The sequence below is a fragment of the Bos taurus genome, chromosome 10 (assembly GCF_002263795.3).
Source record: "Bos taurus isolate L1 Dominette 01449 registration number 42190680 breed Hereford chromosome 10, ARS-UCD2.0, whole genome shotgun sequence".
Taxonomy (NCBI): Eukaryota; Metazoa; Chordata; class Mammalia; order Artiodactyla; family Bovidae; genus Bos; species Bos taurus.
The window spans coordinates 27392004-27409896 of record NC_037337.1 but is presented as its reverse complement, the minus strand read 5'-3'; the positions used below and the strand labels follow the sequence as shown (position 1 = coordinate 27409896).

At 36.6% G+C, this 17893-nt stretch overlaps 1 protein-coding gene and 1 pseudogene across 1 annotated transcript; one reads left to right on the top strand and one right to left on the bottom strand.

Moving 5' to 3' along the window:
- OR4K14P (olfactory receptor family 4 subfamily K member 14, pseudogene) lies at positions 6914-7846 on the top strand (annotated as a pseudogene).
- Positions 16748-17689, bottom strand: OR4Q2 (olfactory receptor family 4 subfamily Q member 2). The gene has a single exon (NM_001390049.1). It carries the CDS (start codon positions 17687-17689, stop codon positions 16748-16750), a length of 942 nt encoding a protein of 313 aa, NP_001376978.1.
- Between the last annotated feature and the right edge of the window lie 204 nt (positions 17690-17893).

The window sequence follows — 17893 nt, the reverse complement described above, 5'->3', positions numbered from 1 at the left end:
AGCCTCTTGATGAAGGTGAAAGTGGAGAGTGAAAAAGCTGGCTTAAAGCTCAACATTCAGAAAACGAAGATCATGGCATCTGGTCCCATCACTTCATGGGAAATAGATGGGGAAACAGTGGAAACAGTGTCAGACTTTATTTTTCTGGGCTCCAAAATCACCACAGATGGTGACTGCAGCCATGAAATTAAAAGACGCTTACTCCTTGGAAGGAAAGTTATGACCAACCTAGATAGCATATTCAAAAGCAGAGACATTACTTTGCCAACAAAGGTCCGTCTAGTCAAGGCTATGGTTTTTCCAGTGGTCATGTATGGATGTGAGAGTTGGACTGTGAAGAAAGCTGAGCACCGAAGAATTGATGCCTTTTAACTGTGGTGTTGGAGAAGACTCTTGAGAGTCCCTTAGACTGCAAGGAGATCCAACCAGTCCATTCTAAAAGAGATCAGCCCTGAGATTTCTTTGGAAGGAATGATGCTAAAGCTGAAACTCCAGTACTTTGGCCACCTCATGTGAAGAGTTGACTCATTGGAAAAGATTCTGATGCTGGGAGTGACTGGGGACAAGAGGAGAAGGGGACGACAGAAGATGAGATGGGTGGATGGCATCACTGACTCGATGGACATGAGTCTGGGTGAACTCTGGGAGTTGGTGATGAACAGGGAGGCCTGGTGTGCTGCAATTCATGGGGTCGCAAAGAGTTGGACACAACTGAGCGACTGATCTGTTCTGAAAAGTCATATCTTGTTAATTTTTATGTTTGATGTTTATTGAGGTAAGATGTTTAATGTTCACTGGGCTATTATTCTCTTCATTTAAAAAATAGTTTTTTTATACTCTTTGTTCATTATTCTCTTCAAGTATTCTTACTGATTTGTAAATTTTTTTTTTTTCTGTGTCAAAGATATTAGGTCTTTGTGATCAGGGCTATAACGGCCACTCTGGAACTTTGTGTGGATTGGAAAACAATGTGATTCTATTTTGGCAGACTCAGGCCTGGTGAGCATATATGGTTTCGTTGGATGGGTGGGGCAAAGGCTAGATGTCAGCCCCCAAAGACCCTTTGGCCAGTAGGACTTGAGTAGTTAAAGCGTACACATATCACAAGTTTAGACATACAGTTAACCGGTTTGTAGGTGGATTTTAATATTATTGTGATGATGTCTCAAATACAAAGTTTTTTTTTTTTTAATATTTTGATATTTTATCCTTCTACTTTCTGAATTCTTCCACTGTGGAAAGGAGAGGCGGGAGAGGGGAAAGAAGGGAAGGGAAGGGAAGGAAAAGGACAAGAAGAGAAGAGATTTATTCTAAGGAATGGTTCATGTGATTTGGAGCCTAGCAAGTCTTGTATCTGAAGTGTGGACTGGCAAGCTGGAATCCCAGGCAAGCTGGTGGCCCAGATGAAGTCCAAGGCAGTCCACAGGAGAATTTCTTCTTGCTTGGCAAGACTGGTTTTTTGTTGTTGTTGTTGTTCTTCTTCTTCTTCTTCTATTCAATCTCAAAGATTTAGAGGATAATCTAGATTATTCATTTAGCCTTCAACTGATTGGATAAGGCCTACCCACATTGTGGATTGTGATCTCCTTTACTCAGAGTTCACCAATTTAACATCTCTCTCATCCAAAGACACTTTCCATATTGACACATAAAATTAATTATCACGTTTAGTGATACCTCTGTATCAAGTACCCACTTCTGTGGGTTTTCACAAATTTCTCTGTAATTCTTTGTTTTACATAATATAGCTGTACCCACATAAAAGCTCCATTTCAGAAACAAGTGACACTGATGTATGTAATTTACTTCTACAATCATTATTTAGCAACTATTATTTCTGTGTTTAAATAGAGAAACAGAAACTTAGGTTTTATTATTCTCTTTATTGAATTATGTAATACCAATTTGGAACTTGTCTTTTTCATTACAAGTAGGTGCTATCTTGGAAGAAAAATTTGTTATAAATTTGACTGCATGTATATGTCTAATATGGAATTCAATGTTATGTAGATAGTTGCAATGTGATTACCATTTGTTAGAACATTCTAGGATTTTTGCAATCATCATACAACCATTAGAATAAGAAACTTGATTTAACTTAAAATGTTTTGGGGGAAGTAAGTGGGACACTAATTATAAATGATCTGCAAGTAACCCAGACAACAGGTCATTATACATGATCACATGAATCTGACTTTGAGAAAGCAGGTATTTTGTTGTATATAAATCTGATATTGCTGGTAGGAATGAGCCTTCTTCGAAGTGTTATGCTCGATCAAGATGGCATAAAAGTAATGTATGAGGTTGGCAGATTTTCAGTGTATTTTTAGAATGCAACTTATTAATTTAACTATTTAAGCATGCATATTTTTGAGGTCTTTCCTCATAGCTCAGTTCATAAAGAATCTGTCTGCAATGCAGGAAACCACGGTTTGATTTCTGGATTGGGAAGATCCTCTGGAGAGGAAATGGCAGCCCACTCCAGTATACTTGCCTGGAGAATCCCATGGACAGAGGAGCCTGGCAGGCTACAGTGAATAGGATCGCAAAAGTCGAACACGACTAAGCAACTCAACCACCGACCAAGAGGAAAGAATATTTTATACTTTTAAAACTAGATAATGATGCCTTATTATACTAGTTGACTTATTAAAATAATTGCAACTATGATACTATAATCTGACAGACATTTAAAATGTTTCTTCCATTATCAACTGGGGAAGTGAACATGATTCACTACCAAAAATTTCCACTAGAAAATGGTTTATTCCCCAGACACCAGTATAATAATTGGCCAAAAATAGCCAGTCTTTAAAGGATTCTTAATTCAATGGGCAAAAGGATATAGACATTTATATCTGAAATCTGGGAGAGACTCAGATCTGAAGTTCTCTATCTTTTTAAAATGATGTTTGTCTGAATTTTTTTTTAGGAGGAAGAAGAGATAATTAAGTCTTCTCGGAATAAAAATATAAAATTTTTATTTAAGTATAGTAGATGTAAAATTCAAACTGAGGGATCTACAGTGTCAGTACTGAATACTTTAACTCCAGGTTAGTAAAAATCGTTTGATGTATATTTAAGTGAATGTGTGTCTATGCATAAAAGTCAGATAGAGACTGATTTATTCTATTATTTTGTGTATTAAATGATTAGAGTAAAATTTATTAACATTAAAATGTCATTGCTGTATTTAAGTATCTTTTGTAGATATACATAATCAACCTCATTTTTTTTTTCCTGATTACAAATTCAACATTTGTTTAATGAGCTTTAAAAAGCCCTTGCAAATCATGAGTCTCTGAAACTAGAACCCTACTTAAGTTTTTCTTAGAAAGTTTTTCTTAAGGACTTCCCTGGCGGCTCAGACGGTAAAGTGTCTGTCTACAATGCAGGAGATCCGGGTTCGATCCCTGGGTGGGGAAGATCCCCTAGAGAAGGAAATGGTGTTCCACTCCAGTACTATTGCCTGGAAAAATCTCATGGACAGAGGAGCCGGGTAGGCTACAGTCTTTGGGGTCGCAAAGAGTCGGACATGACTGAGCGACTTCACTAAGTTTTTCTTGTTCTACTTCTTTTAGTATCTATTTTTAAAAAACTTTATTAAGATATAGTTTATATACTGTAGAGTTCACTCATTTTAAGTGTTCAGTTCAATGGTTTTTAGTATTTTTACTTTTCAGAGTTGTGCATCCATCACTAATGTCTAATTTTGGAACATTTTGATTCAACAGCAAGTAAAAGGTTTTTCTAACTTTTGTTTCCTGAGTTTTCCATTTGATTATTTCAACATTTCATTCTCTTAATTTTTATAAAACACTAAATTAAACATAGTTATGTTTTAGGTTTACATGTCAAATTTTTTGTGGTCATAAAGAGAAAGAAATATGAATAAAGATACTGCCATTATGGTCTGTACTGTGTATGCTACCATGGGTGTCAGGGTAATCCACCTATATTTATGAAGGGTTCCTGAATTGTGATTTGTGACCATTCCGTCCATGAAGCACTTAACTTCAAATTTATAACCCGTCTATTACCAAAGGTGTTGCAATTAAATATAATGCATTTATAAAAGTTCAAGAGGAATAAAAAAGTTCTGAGTCCTTATTATCTTGACAAAAGTCTGTTGAGTGCTATTTGAGTGGTTTAAAACAGATAAAATCATTAATTCCTATATATTTTAAAATTTTATTATTGTATCCTATTAATATCATTAGAATGTTTCAAGCGTGGAATGTGTTACTTTATGTGCTTGGTTGCTTAGTTGTGTCTGACACTTTGGGGCCCCAGGTAGGCTGTAGCCAACCAGGCTCCTCTGTCCATGGAATTGTCCAGGCAAGAATACCGGAGTGGGTTGCCATTTCCTACTCCAGGGGGTCTTCCCAACATAGGAATCACACCCACATCTCTCGAGTCTGCTGCATTGGCAGGCAGATTCCTTGTCCCTGGCACCACTTGGGAAGCCCCTATGTTACTTTAGTTTCCTGTAAACACCTTATGTTTTCAATTTTATAAAGGATAAGCATAATAAAACTCTTAAAAGGACGGTTCTACATGTAAAATTTTTCATAAAGAACTCTTTTCAATGCCTTTACAAATAGATTTATACGGTAACTTCCTCTTGTGAGGAAAGCGAAACACCAGCTTATTTCTCATGATAAATCAAAAGTGGGATCCAAACATCTCATTGTATTTCTGGGGAGTTCAAAGCTACATTTTTAAATCAAATGCTGAATTTAGCAATCTTTTATATATAATTGTGAAAGCAGCCTCTCCCCCAACCTCACCAAATTATTTCATAGGTTTTATGTTCTAGTTCTTGTTGAGAGGTACTAAAAAAATTCTCATTCATTGAAAGCCATCCTAAAATCCTTTCAAAATAGTCATTTTATTTTAAAAAATTACATATACAAATGAATTAGACCATTAGCTTTTTATTCCCAAACCAAATTGAAAAAGATGACAAAAGCAGTAATTTTTTAAAATGCGTGGAATCAGGGGAACTGTATAAATCTTACATAAATTTATTTATTTTCTTTCATATTGATTGGTTTCTATATACTTTATTAAGTGAGAATGGGAAACTCTGTTGGTGTTATATAGATATGGTCTGAAATAGTGAGTGTGTGAAGGAGTAAATTAGTACAGAAGATATGTTTACTAAATATCATAGAGTTTTTGCAATTAAAATAGGTGAATTTTATAGTTGATAAATTGGATTTAATAAATAAGACCAGAAAAAAAATTCCAAATAGGCTTAACCTGAAAGCGATACTAACTCTATTACTCTTTGGGAAGCCATATCTTGAGTTGAATATTAATTGGAAAATAAGATATAATTTTTCTAAACCAGATCTTCTTTATCATTCAGTTAATCACAAGCATTGTAACAAACTATACTGTAAGGGTTTTTTTCATTTTTTGACAAAAACAGTTTTCTCTTACTTCTAAATGATAAAAGAAAAAATATAGCCACACTATAATTAAAAGCATAAAAAACACAATTATAAAGAAGTGCATGAATAATAGTCTATATCCCTATTAACATGGTAACTATCAGTCTACACTTTTTTCTCTCTTTTTTCCATATATGGAATTTGCTGACTACAGCCCATTTTTCTAGCCTTTTGAAATATTTTATAAGTGAACTCCATCAGATTTCTGTCATTTGTAGATTTGATAATTATGTTTTCTCCAAGATGTTGACAAAGAGCAAAGTTTAGGAAAGAGTCCGGTGGCCTCAACTGAGGCTATTCTCCTTGATGGTACAGATTCATGCTTTAGATTAAAATTGTATATAGTTGGGCTACTATTTAGATCAAATTTTTCTCAAAGACAGTAACAGAAAATATGATAAATGCCATTCTATAACTCATATATAGCACAATAATGTCACTACCCCCCAATTTACCAAACAGCATATACAACACAATCTGGCAGTTATCCTATATTTATATATCATCTCAAATATGTTTTTAACCCAAATCATACTTTTTAGTTTGGAGGAATATTTTTCCTTTTAATTTGCTGTGAAGGAATGAAATTTACTTTATCTCTTGGCTTCTGGTGACATGTTGATTGGTATTTAGATATATAGATATGGCCATCCATCAAAAGTCTTTGCCAGATATTGTTTTGAGTTTATGCAGGTAAATGCGAGGGGCTTCCCTGGAAGCTCAGTGGATAAAGAATCCATCTGCAATGAGGGAGACCTGGGTTCGATTCTGGGGTTGGGAAGATCCCCTGGAGGAGGGCATTGCAACCTGCTTCAGTATTCTTGCCTGGAGAATCCCCATGGACAGAGGAGCTTGGAGGGCTACCGCCCATAGGGTCGCAAACAGTCCGACATGTCTGAGTGACTAAGCACAGCACAGGTAAATGGAAAAAAGAGAAGGGGAGATTTGGCAATGTACATTCAATTGTCATTGATGGCATTATTTTAAATTAAGTTTTAATTCCAATTCTTAGGTTTGTTACTTAAAAACAGTTACACATTGGCTGATAATATTGACAGGTGGACAGACTATAATACTATTAAAATCTTTATATTCTCAGTCCTACAAGGATTTTTGGTTCACATTCTATACATAATTGATTCTACATTTGCTCATGGGCAAAGGCTAGATAATGGAGAAAAAAATATTCCCACAGCTCTCATCTATGCTGGAGTCTCCCAGAATGTCTAACTGCACCTAAGGAAACACTGGTCTGAAAAAGGTGAATAAATACATTGGTAGGGAATTGGTTTTAGTCTTCTATATATCATATTTTCTGTTGTCTCTTATAACTTAAAAATTATATTTAGATCACACTTAGTTGAGCACTTTCATGTGCCTGGGAAATGATAGACACTTTCACTTATATCTCTTTTCTTTGTGTAGATTCATAACAAAATCTGAGACCAGTGATAATAGACCTACAGAATTATTCCTTGGTGTCAGAATTTGTGTTGCATGGACTCTGCACTTCACAACATCTTCAAAAATTTTTCTTTGTCTTCTTCTCTGAGATCTATGTGGTCACTGTTCTGGGCAACCTTATCATTGTGGTCACTGTAATATCTGACCCCCACCTACGCTCCTCCCCTATGTACTTCTTGCTGGGGAATCTCTCTTTCCTGGACATATGGCTGGCCTCATTTGCCACTCCCAAGATGATCAGGGACTTCCTTAGTGATCAAAAGCTCATCTCCTTTAGAGGATGTATGGCTCAAATCTTCTTCTTGCATTTTGTTGGTGGGGCTGAGATGGTACTTCTTGTTACCATGGCCTATGACAGGTATGTGGCCATATGCAAGCCTTTGCATTACATGACAGTGATGAGCCGGCAGACTTGCGTGGGGCTGGTGTTGGTTTCATGGGTCATTGGATTTGTGCACTCCATCAGTCAGGTAGCCTTTACTGTAAATTTACCTTACTGTGGCCCCAACGAGGTGGACAGCTTTTTCTGTGACCTTCCTCTTGTGATCAAGCTTGCCTGCCTGGACACCTATGTCTTGGGTATACTTATGATCTCAGACAGTGGGTTGCTTTCCATGAGCTGTTTTCTTCTCCTCCTGATCTCCTACACTGTTATTCTTATCACTGTCCGACAGCGTGCAGCTGGTGGGGTCTCCAAAGCACTCTCGACTTGCTCTGCACATATCATGGTAGTCACACTCTTCTTTGGGCCCTGCATTTTCATTTATGTGTGGCCTTTTAGTAGGTTCTCTGTGGACAAGCTCCTCTCTGTGTTTTACACCATTTTTACTCCATTCTTGAACCCTCTTATCTACACACTGAGAAACAAGGAGATGAAAATATCTATGAAGAAACGGAGAAACCGACATGTGACTTTTCACTGAAGTCCAGCTTTCCAAAAAGTTATATGTTCTTATTCATTCAGAAGATATCTTTCTTTAATATAATTCTGGTCAAATATTTCTTTTTTTAAAATTCTGATCAAATATTTCATTCTGACATTACATTGGTATAATTTGTATTGTGTTACATTATAGAGAAGTAGTTACTGATTTCAACAAAATATATACATAATTTTGCATGTGATATTATATATATATGCATATGTAATTACTCATACAATATATGTTTACTCAGGGCTTCCCTAATGGCTTAGATGGTAAAGAATCTGCCTACAATGCAAGAGACACATGTTTGATCGCTGGCCTGGGAAGAGCCCATGGAGAAGGGAATGGCTACTCACTCCAGTATTCTTGCCTGGAAAATACCGTGGACAGAGGAGCCTGGCAGGCTACAGTCCATGGGTTCGCAGAGAACTGGACAGAACTGAGCTGCTAAGCAGGCACGCATGCTTATGTCTACTCAGTTCCACGCATCCTCCGTGGAATGGACGCCACAAATTTTTTTAAGCCAGATTTCTCTTAATAGTTTGTCTAACAAAATTGATTAAAAATGAATTTTTATTTCCTAATCATAGTCCAGTGGGGCTTCCCAGGTGGCACAGTTGGAAAGAATCTGCCTACCAGTGCAGGAGACGCCAGAGACATGGGTTTGATCCCTGGGTGGGAAAGATCCCCTGGAGAAGGAAATGGCAACCTGCTCAGGTAGTCTTGCCTGGGAAAATCCCATGGACAGAGGAGCCTAGTGGGCTACAGTCCATGGGGTTGCAAAGAGTCAAACATGACTGAGCACACACACACACTCACATACACACATACACACATACACAATTATAGTCCAACACAGCAAGGGCTCTCAGTTCATAGATATTCAAGACATGAGATACTTGGCACAGGGAAAGTAGCTTGAGAGTAAATAATACCATGAGAATCTTTGTCCTAGTTTTGAAACCTTGAGAGGAAAAAATACTTTACAATTTCAGGATCGTATTGCTTTGAAAAGCATATCATTTTTTTCTTTTGAATGTGTATTGCCGAGGTCCAGCCCCGGCTGATCCAGGGAGTTCGAAGGGGAGATGGCTTCGGCGATCAGGATACGATAGCTTTAATTAAATATTAATTAGAGATATAAAGAGTAATAGAATGAGGATAGCTCAGTAGGAAAATTCAGTGGAGAAATGAGACTGAATAACTTGGTTTACGTGGAAAGCTAATAAAATTCCAAGGCAAGGAATTTACATCACCTACGTAGGCCGCAGGCGTCCTCCCGTTCTCCCTAAGGAGAGGAGACACTAAGGCCTCCCCGGTCAGATCTTAGAAGCCCAGGCATAATTAGTAGGCTTGATGAGCCTCCACGTTCCAGATAATTCAGCCAGAAGGTGAGAGAATGAGCAACATGGGGAGACCAGTCTTTCAAGGAACTGATCCCATTCTTTATTTTGCAGGGTCTGTTTTTGTACACTGAGATGTTATACAAAAGTCACGTGGGGACAGCAGTCCTGACTTTTATTAAAGTCAGGTGCTTCATACAGATGTATACAGAGGTCATAAGGGTGTTACATCATCTTCTGGCCAGGAGGCCTGCTGACAATTTATGGCCCTCTCCTTGTGACAGTGGTCAGTCAACCAGAACACTTATTTCTCCAAGAGTGATTATTCTTAAAACAGACGCCACCTTCCGAAGGTACCAGATAAAGTTACATTCCTATAGGGTGAGGATGTAGTGGGTTTTAATTAAGGAAAGAATTTACTTAGCCTAAGGTCCAACGTGATTAACATCAAAGGTTAATACTTATTTCTTCTATATATTCATTAATGTGTATAAGGGCAGGGGATGTGGAGACTTAGCAGCGAACATTGGCTCAACAAATGAAAAACCCTTCACCAATACAATTTTTAATCAGCCCACTGTACTATACTAATAGTTTTCTAACTTTTCTAAAGAACCTGTTTTTAGAAGGTTTAAAGCATCTCGTGCCTCTCACGGTTGGGAGGCTGTGAGCAATCACACGTGGCCGGACAAGCCTGTCAGGCAGGCTAGAGAAACTTCAGAGGAGTTTGTAGGTTAAAACACTCCTATCATGCCCAGGAATTATTATTAACTGGAGCTCTAAGTTAACTCCTTCTCCGAAAGAGGTGGTGGGGGACAGCCCCCGTAAAGTCAGAGGTGTAGGTGAGAACACAAAGTAGTAAAGTAGGTAGGCTCTGGTTATGGGGGTAGATGCTCGAGAATTTCCAGGGGGACTCCTGAGGCTCGATCCCGCCTTTGCGTATGTCGAGCCTCCTTCCTCATGACCTTTGCTATGGGTGGAGTTCCTCACGCCAGCCCCTGGTATTATATTTAAACTTTTTATTTAAAAACTGAATGCATGTTGATGGTATTGAATTATAGAAGTCAATTTTAACATGAGAAAATCAATATTTTATGGCCACATATTTCATGGTATAAACATAAACTTACTATATGATATACACTGGACTATTTAATTAATACATTTTCATCTATAGTAGGTTTTTAATAAACATTGCATCTTACTGAATTGATGCTGTCCCTTAAGGAGTCATCTATTAGGAAGCATTTGTCAGAATAACACAGATTCAGATCTTATGCTGAATTTTGAATGTCTTTGGATCCTGAAAGACAATCATAAGCAAGAATTAAGTTTGATATTAACTAAGTTAATGTTTAGAGGATTCAAGCAATTTTCTCATAAGTTGATTCAGAAACATCAAGCCAAAGGACAGAATTGGGTAATGCATAAATTATTTGAGTAACTGGATGAAACTTCCAATAATTTTGGACATTGTTGTCAATCAGGAGAAGCATGCTCCTGAGTACTTCTGTTTTCCCTTCTGACTATAATCCTACACATGTGCCTAAACAATAAAAGAACATAGAAAAGAAACAACTTCTTCCTTGGGATATTTTCTCTATAGTCATCTTGCTTGCTATTATGATAATACTGTGTTTCTACTTTATAAATTTGGACATAGTCAATTTTTATGACTATGCCCGTGTATGTGAACATTGTTGTTCATTCACCCACTTGCATCCAACTCTTTGCGACCCCGTGGACTGCAGCACGCCGGGCCTTCTTGTCTCTCACCATCTCCTGGAGTTTGCCCAAGTTCATGTTCATTGCATTGGTGAACAATGAAAAAGCTTAAGAGGAAATCAATATCTGTTTGGGGATTAATTTCCTTAGTTTTTATTGATGTAATACTGATTTTTTGATTTACAGATTTTGGACATAGCTCTTTTCATCATCAAAGATATAGCTAATACTATTCATGGATTTATTTACTCAGTTGACAAATGTTTGTCAAGCACTTTCCATATTTAAGATTCAATGCACTGCACTAGGAGTGAAGATAGAGTGGTTAAGAACACACATTTCCAGTTTAGTGGAATGAAGTTGGTTATACACACAATCAAAACATATTATTAAAGTTGTGGTAAGAATAAACATGATATGCTCTGAGAGAAAATGAGAGGGAAACCTAGTTCAGTTTTGATATTCAGAAAAGATTTCCCTTATTATTTCAGCTTTTTATCTCCTAGGATTCTGGATTCTGTTATATTACTGCACACACATGTATGTGCACACACATATTTCATTTAGTTTAGCATGACTCAGTCATATAGTAAGTTCCCAAATATATGCTAAATCCTATGTTTCTTTTTATTAATAAACTATCCAATGGCTATGTCCCGTCTCTAATATCTGCTCGACTCTTCGTGTTGCTTATGCCAGATCCATGAAGATGAATGTGGACCATTGTATTATCAGTCTAGGTGGAGAAATCTCTGCATTTAACTGTCTGGACATAAACATGGATACTTGATGTGTTAGTAAAACTAGTGTGAAAGTAGTCATCAGTGTCTGTTTTCCACAGACTAAACTTTTGCATGAAATTCACCACTGTCAATTCATAGGAAGTCATACATTCCAAATAGAGGAACTTCTTTGAGTTTTGATGAACCATTTATAAAACTTATTTTCCTATTCTGAGATAAAGTAAATTAAATACATAATACAGTGTTTCTCAAAGTGTAATCTGAAAGCTGCTTATACTAAAAAATCACCTGGAATGATTTTTAAATGCAAATAATATGTGCTTCTTTTTTTAACTGTAAGCTGGCTCAGGTAATTATAATTCACAACCATGATTGAGAACCACAGAACAATTGTTGACATTATCAATCTGCAGGAGTAACTGCTATTAAGGTACTGTTGGAAGGATTTTCTTGTGAGAGAAATCTCTACTAATGGACCAGAATGTGTTCTCAGAAGTATATCTCTGCATCCCAGAAAAATCCCTGACAGCAAAAAGCTGGGCAATTGTAGGACTCAATGTTTTCCCTCTTAGGGACCATTGTTGTCCTTCAATGCCTGATGTCCAGGGTTCTGAGAACTATTGTTTTGTGTATTTTATGTTAAGTTACGTTAGAAGGAAAAGTAAATCCAATCCTTATTATTGCATCTTAGGCAGAAGCAGAGAGCATGGTCTGTGTGATTGGTATAAATATTCTTTTCCTGAAAATAAAATGAGTGTAAGATTGTAGAGATGCTAGCAGAGGTGTTGGGTGTCAAGAGTTTCATCATGAATATGTTGAAAGGGGAACAAGAAAACTCAAAAGTAAATTCACAGTTTTGTTCAGTTATAACTGAAAGTATTGACTCTAAATAGTAGAGAGTGGTTCTCTTGCCAAATTCTGAAATATATCAACAGAATGATAATTTCTTTACATTCTGTCGTCATATTTTGCATACGTTAGGATAATAATATATTTTTCTTCTTCAATCTGCTCAATATAATACTATGCTGAGAAATTCTGTAAAGTTGAACCATCTTTGGATAAATAATACTCAGATAAGTTCTACTTGATAAAGGAACACAAATACAGCCTTAACTTGAGTTTGTAAAAGTGTTATCTTTTTGAATCTGTTTGGGTTCAATCCCTGAGTTGGCAAGATCACTTGGAGAAACAAACAGCTACCCACTCCAGTATTCTGGCCTGGAGAATTCCATGGACAGAGGAGCCTGGCAGGCTACAGTCCATGGGGTCGCAAAGAGTCAGACATGACAAAGCGACTTTCACTTTCATAATAATCAGTAAGATTTGTTTATAATTTTATTTACTTTTTCTTTTTCATTTGGTATTGAATGAGAAGTTTTATTTTTCTGGAATACTTTTGCACAGGGGGAGAAATGTATTTTCCAGAAAATTTAGCAAAATCATCCATGAAGTTTTAACAGCCTGGTGTATTGAGAGAGGGATTAAGTGAGGGACAGTTATGCTACCAAAATTCAATTATTTTTTGCCTTATTTTTATTTTGATCTTGCCAGATGTTTATTTTAATACTATTCAAATAAGTAACATTTTATTTATTATTTTTACCTTTTATAGATAAACATTTTTACTGAAGAATTGCATATATTTAGAGGAGTATACAAGTAATGATTATATAGCTCAACAAAATTGTTTCATCACAAAATGAACACACAGATTGAGGAACATAGTATCAGAAGTTCCCTCACTCCCCCTTCCATTCTCCACCCACTAAGGATAACTACAGTCTTGATTTTTAATGGATACATTATTTTTTCTTTTCTTGAGCTTATAGAATGAAATCATAGAGTATGCACTTGTGCTAAAATTATGTCATTGTAAAAGGCAATTTTGTCTCTTTGTTTCCAACATTTATGGCTTTTTAGTTTCTTTTCCTTGTGATATTGCCTAGATAGGACGTCTAGCAGCATATTATTTAAATGGTAAAATTGGGACTCTTTGCACACTTCATATCTCATGGGAAAGCTTTTTAAAAATTCACATGATGATGTGTTCAGTAGATATTTATTGATATCCTCTCTAAGAATAAAGAGTTTCCTGCTATTTTTGAATGTGATGAATTTCATCAAGTATACTTTCCATAATTATGAATTAAATATATAACTATTTTATTTTCTATTTAATCTTTTTGCTTTTGATGCTTTACATGTAGTATAATTTTAGTACTTTTAATTACATTTTCAATTTTTGTATTGTCAGTGTATAGAAATACAATGGACTTCTTAAGCTTCTTATTTTAAAATACAGATATACAGGTGTTGCAAAAATGGTGGTAATGTCATGACAGGAGAAGCAGTAAAAGTCATCAAAGAGTAGTATTAGGGATATTTTATTGGGGCAGTTGCTTTCTTGAGAATTCTAGAGAGCTCTATTTGTATTTCTGTTTAAACATGCATTCTCATTTATCCTGTAGAATTTATAGTTATATCTGGGTTTGGGTGGACTCCGGGAGTTGGTGATGGAAGGGAGGCCTGGCGTGCTGTGGTTCATGGGGTCGCAAAGAGTTGGACACGACTGAGCGACTGAACTGAACTGTTTCTTTATATTTTCTAAGAATACTGATTTTATTTTATGTACTTTTATCTTCTCCTCCTATTACAAAATGTTGAACCATTTTTTAAATTCCTAAGTATCACTTTTTCCCATATATTATTGATTAGTGGAAAATGTCTAGGAGCAAGAGAGATCCTCTCTCTTAATCTCTAGAAAAAAATAAACTGCATTATGTCTTTATGATAAATTGCCTCAATCCTGCTGAATTTTAACCTTCGCTATCTCCTCTGTTAGTAATACTGTTATTAAGCAATAAAAACTAAAAGACTGACAAATAATTCAACTATAGTCATTATAAATAGTCATTTTTTCTATAGATGAAGTCACATGCTTTCTAGTTATTTCTGTTATGAATCAGGTTTCCTAATTATCTTCTGAGTATTGAGGTGTCTATCTGGTCTTCACTGACAACAGGTGGTGTATCTATAAATGTTTTTATATCTGTTTTAAGAACTAAAGCAACTTGGATCTGTTCTTGCTCTGTCATATATCTCAAAATGTTTCCTATGTCTCAGTTAAAACTTTGCAAATTCTCTTTCCAAGTAAGGGGGAAAAAATCCTCAGCTTTGAAATATCCTCCCCAATCATTGCCACATCAATCAGATGCCTCCTTCATTTATTCAGCATATTTTTATTGAATCTTTAATTCATTTTATTTTGGACATTTTAAAAAGTAAGTGTTAGGAATATGTAGGGCCTGCCTGGTGGCTCAGCAGTAGATTCCACCTGCAATGCAGGTGATGCGGTTTCGATCCCTGGGTCGAGAAGATTCTTTGGAGAAGGAAATGGCAACCTACTCCAATATTCTTGCCTGGAGAATTCGATGCCAGAGGAGCCTGGAGGGCTACAGTCACTGGGGTCAAAAAGGAGTCAGACATGACTTGGATACTAAACAATACTAAGTGCTAAGAAAACACTTTTGTGGAGGTTCAAACACTCACTTGGAGTTTCGCTGCATCTATTCTGCACATTCACCAGCTCTGGCTACAGGACCATGTGAGTCTTCATCTGTCATAGGAGAGAACTAAATCTGACTCTGACTCGGAAATGTATAGATAATAAAGAAAAAACCTCAGTATCCAATGAATTAACCAAATATTCTTGGCTTCTGTCTCTGTCACACAAATTAGTTGCTGCAATGGCTTCTATAATTCACTGACATAAAAACCCTAAAACGTGGAGGCTTCATTTGTATTTCACACTTATATTAAATTTGTGTCTAGCTTGTTCTAAACTTGAATGTCATTTTAATTTTCCTATCTTTGCTTATAAACAAAAAACAAACCTATGAGTTAGTTTTAATATAACTTTAAGGATAACCAATGTATTGATGAAAATATTGACAGTAATATAAACTGTGCCCAATAATTGATGAAGTTGAAATGTTGTAACTTATTTCTGTACACTTTCTAGCATTCTCCACAAACCAGTTACAGTAGGTTACACTGTTGTTTCATTAAGGCAAATCAAGAAATTTAGAATTTCACCATCTGTATCTTTTGAAAAAGTATCAACTTCAATGAGTAAATAATAGTGAAACCCTGTTATGAACCAGGCACCAATCTGCATCCATATCTATCATCATTTTTAGCTCTCACAAAGAACTAGAAAATAGCATCAATTTATACATGCTACAGATAGGGACCTTACTTGACTTGTAATTCAAAGAGAGGTATTTGAACCCACAGTATTGGGCAATTGCTGTCTCAATTACACTGCTGCTGCTGCTGCTGCTGAGTCACTTCAGTCGGGTCCCACTCTGTGCAACCCCATAGATGGCAGCCCACCAGGCTTCTCTGTCCCTGGGATTCTCCAGGAAAGAAAAGTGGAGTGGGTTGCCATTTCCTTCTCCAATGCATGAAAGTGAAAAGTGAAAGTGAAGTCGCTCAGTCGTGTCTGACTCTAGATGTAATTAATAGTGTGGTGAAGTGATGAAGCAGACTAATATATCCCACTAGTTTGTTGTTATACAGTCATATAAATTTGATTCACTCTGACTCATCTAATTGATTTTTTTTTGCAAGAGTAAGAAACCTGTATAAATTCATTACTTAATTCATTGCAGACTTTTAGTTGGAGTAAGTTAAAACTGAGACCAAGACAAAACCTGTGGCAAGCTGGAGAAGAAATTGATGAGAATTTAGAAAGGGTAGATTATACCTGTATATAATAGCAAACTGAATATATAAAATGTATAGAATAAAATTTTATTAGATAAGTGGATAGAATGGAAGAGCCTAAATTGATCGGAAACAGAAACCAGATTTTCTTTAGGGAAGAAAAGGAAGCAGAAAACAGAACAATTCAGTATGAAAGGAGTTTTTCTGGGCTTAATTTTGTTACAAAACCATAAATAGGAGTATTACGATTTAATGGAAGAAAACCAAACAACTAAGCTACCATCTCCTAACACATTCTTCCCAAAGTAATTATTCTAACCCAAGATTCTTTGCTTGCAAAAACTCACTTCATCTTCTTATGTCTCCTGCTTTTTCCAAGTAAGTCCACTCCTATCCCACAGCTTTCGCATGGCTGACTTGACCTCTTTGTTCCGAAGTGTGTAGATGAGGGGGTTCAGCATGGGAGTAATAACATTGTAGAGTACAGACACCATCTTGTCCACAGAAAAAGTGGAGAATGGACGAGCATAGATGAAAATACAGGGTCCAAAAAAGAGTGTTACCACCATGAGGTGAGAGCCACAGGTTGAGAGTGCCTTTCGCCTTCCTTCCTTGGAGCGAATCTTGACTAGGATAGTGGCATAGGAAGAAACCAACACTACAAAGGAGCTGGTGGAAATCAACCCACTATTAGATACCATTAGCAATTCAATGACAAAAGTGTCTGCACAGGCAAGTTTGATGACAGGGGGAACATCACAAAAGAAGTTGTCCACCTGATTTGGCCCACAAAAGGGCAGACGGACAGTGAGAATTGTCTGGACAGTAGAGTGCACAAATCCTCCCATCCAGGAGGCAGCTACCAACACACAGCATAATCCTCGACTCATGATAGTGGTATAGTGCAGGGGGCGACAGATTGCAACATAGCGATCATAGGCCATCACTGTGAGCAGGAACATCTCTGCTGCCCCTACGACATGCAGGAAGAACAGCTGCACAATGCATTGGTCATAGGGAATGAGCTTTTCATTATCAAGAAAGTCGGCCAGAAGCTTAGGGGTAGTTACTGTTGAATAACATAGATCCAGGAAAGAGAGGTTGCCAAGAAGGAAATACATGGGTGATGAATTCAGATGGTTATCATAGACTACTGTGACCATGATAAGGACATTTCCTACCCAAGTGGACACATAGAAGAGAAGAAATAGTACAAATAGCCCTGTTTCAATAGATTGTGTCTGTGAGAAACCTGCCAGGATAAATTCTCTCACTACCTTTGTTTGGTTTTCATCCATTTGATCTGGTTTCACCTGGATCAAAAAATTAAACAATGGGGCATTAGTAATGTTAAAACTGGATAAGATATTTCACACAAAATGTAAGAACCTTATTTCAAAAGTGAATTTTTTCTCTAGGATGCATCTTGATTGGTTAGCTGGAAGAAATTATTTTTTCCTTAGATGATATGAATACATATTTCCCAACAACTCTAGCTTTGA

Coding starts and splice junctions, on each gene's coding strand:
- OR4Q2 (NM_001390049.1), bottom strand. CDS start 17,689: ATGGATGAAAACCAAACAAAGGTAGTGAGAGAATTTATCCTGGCAGGT.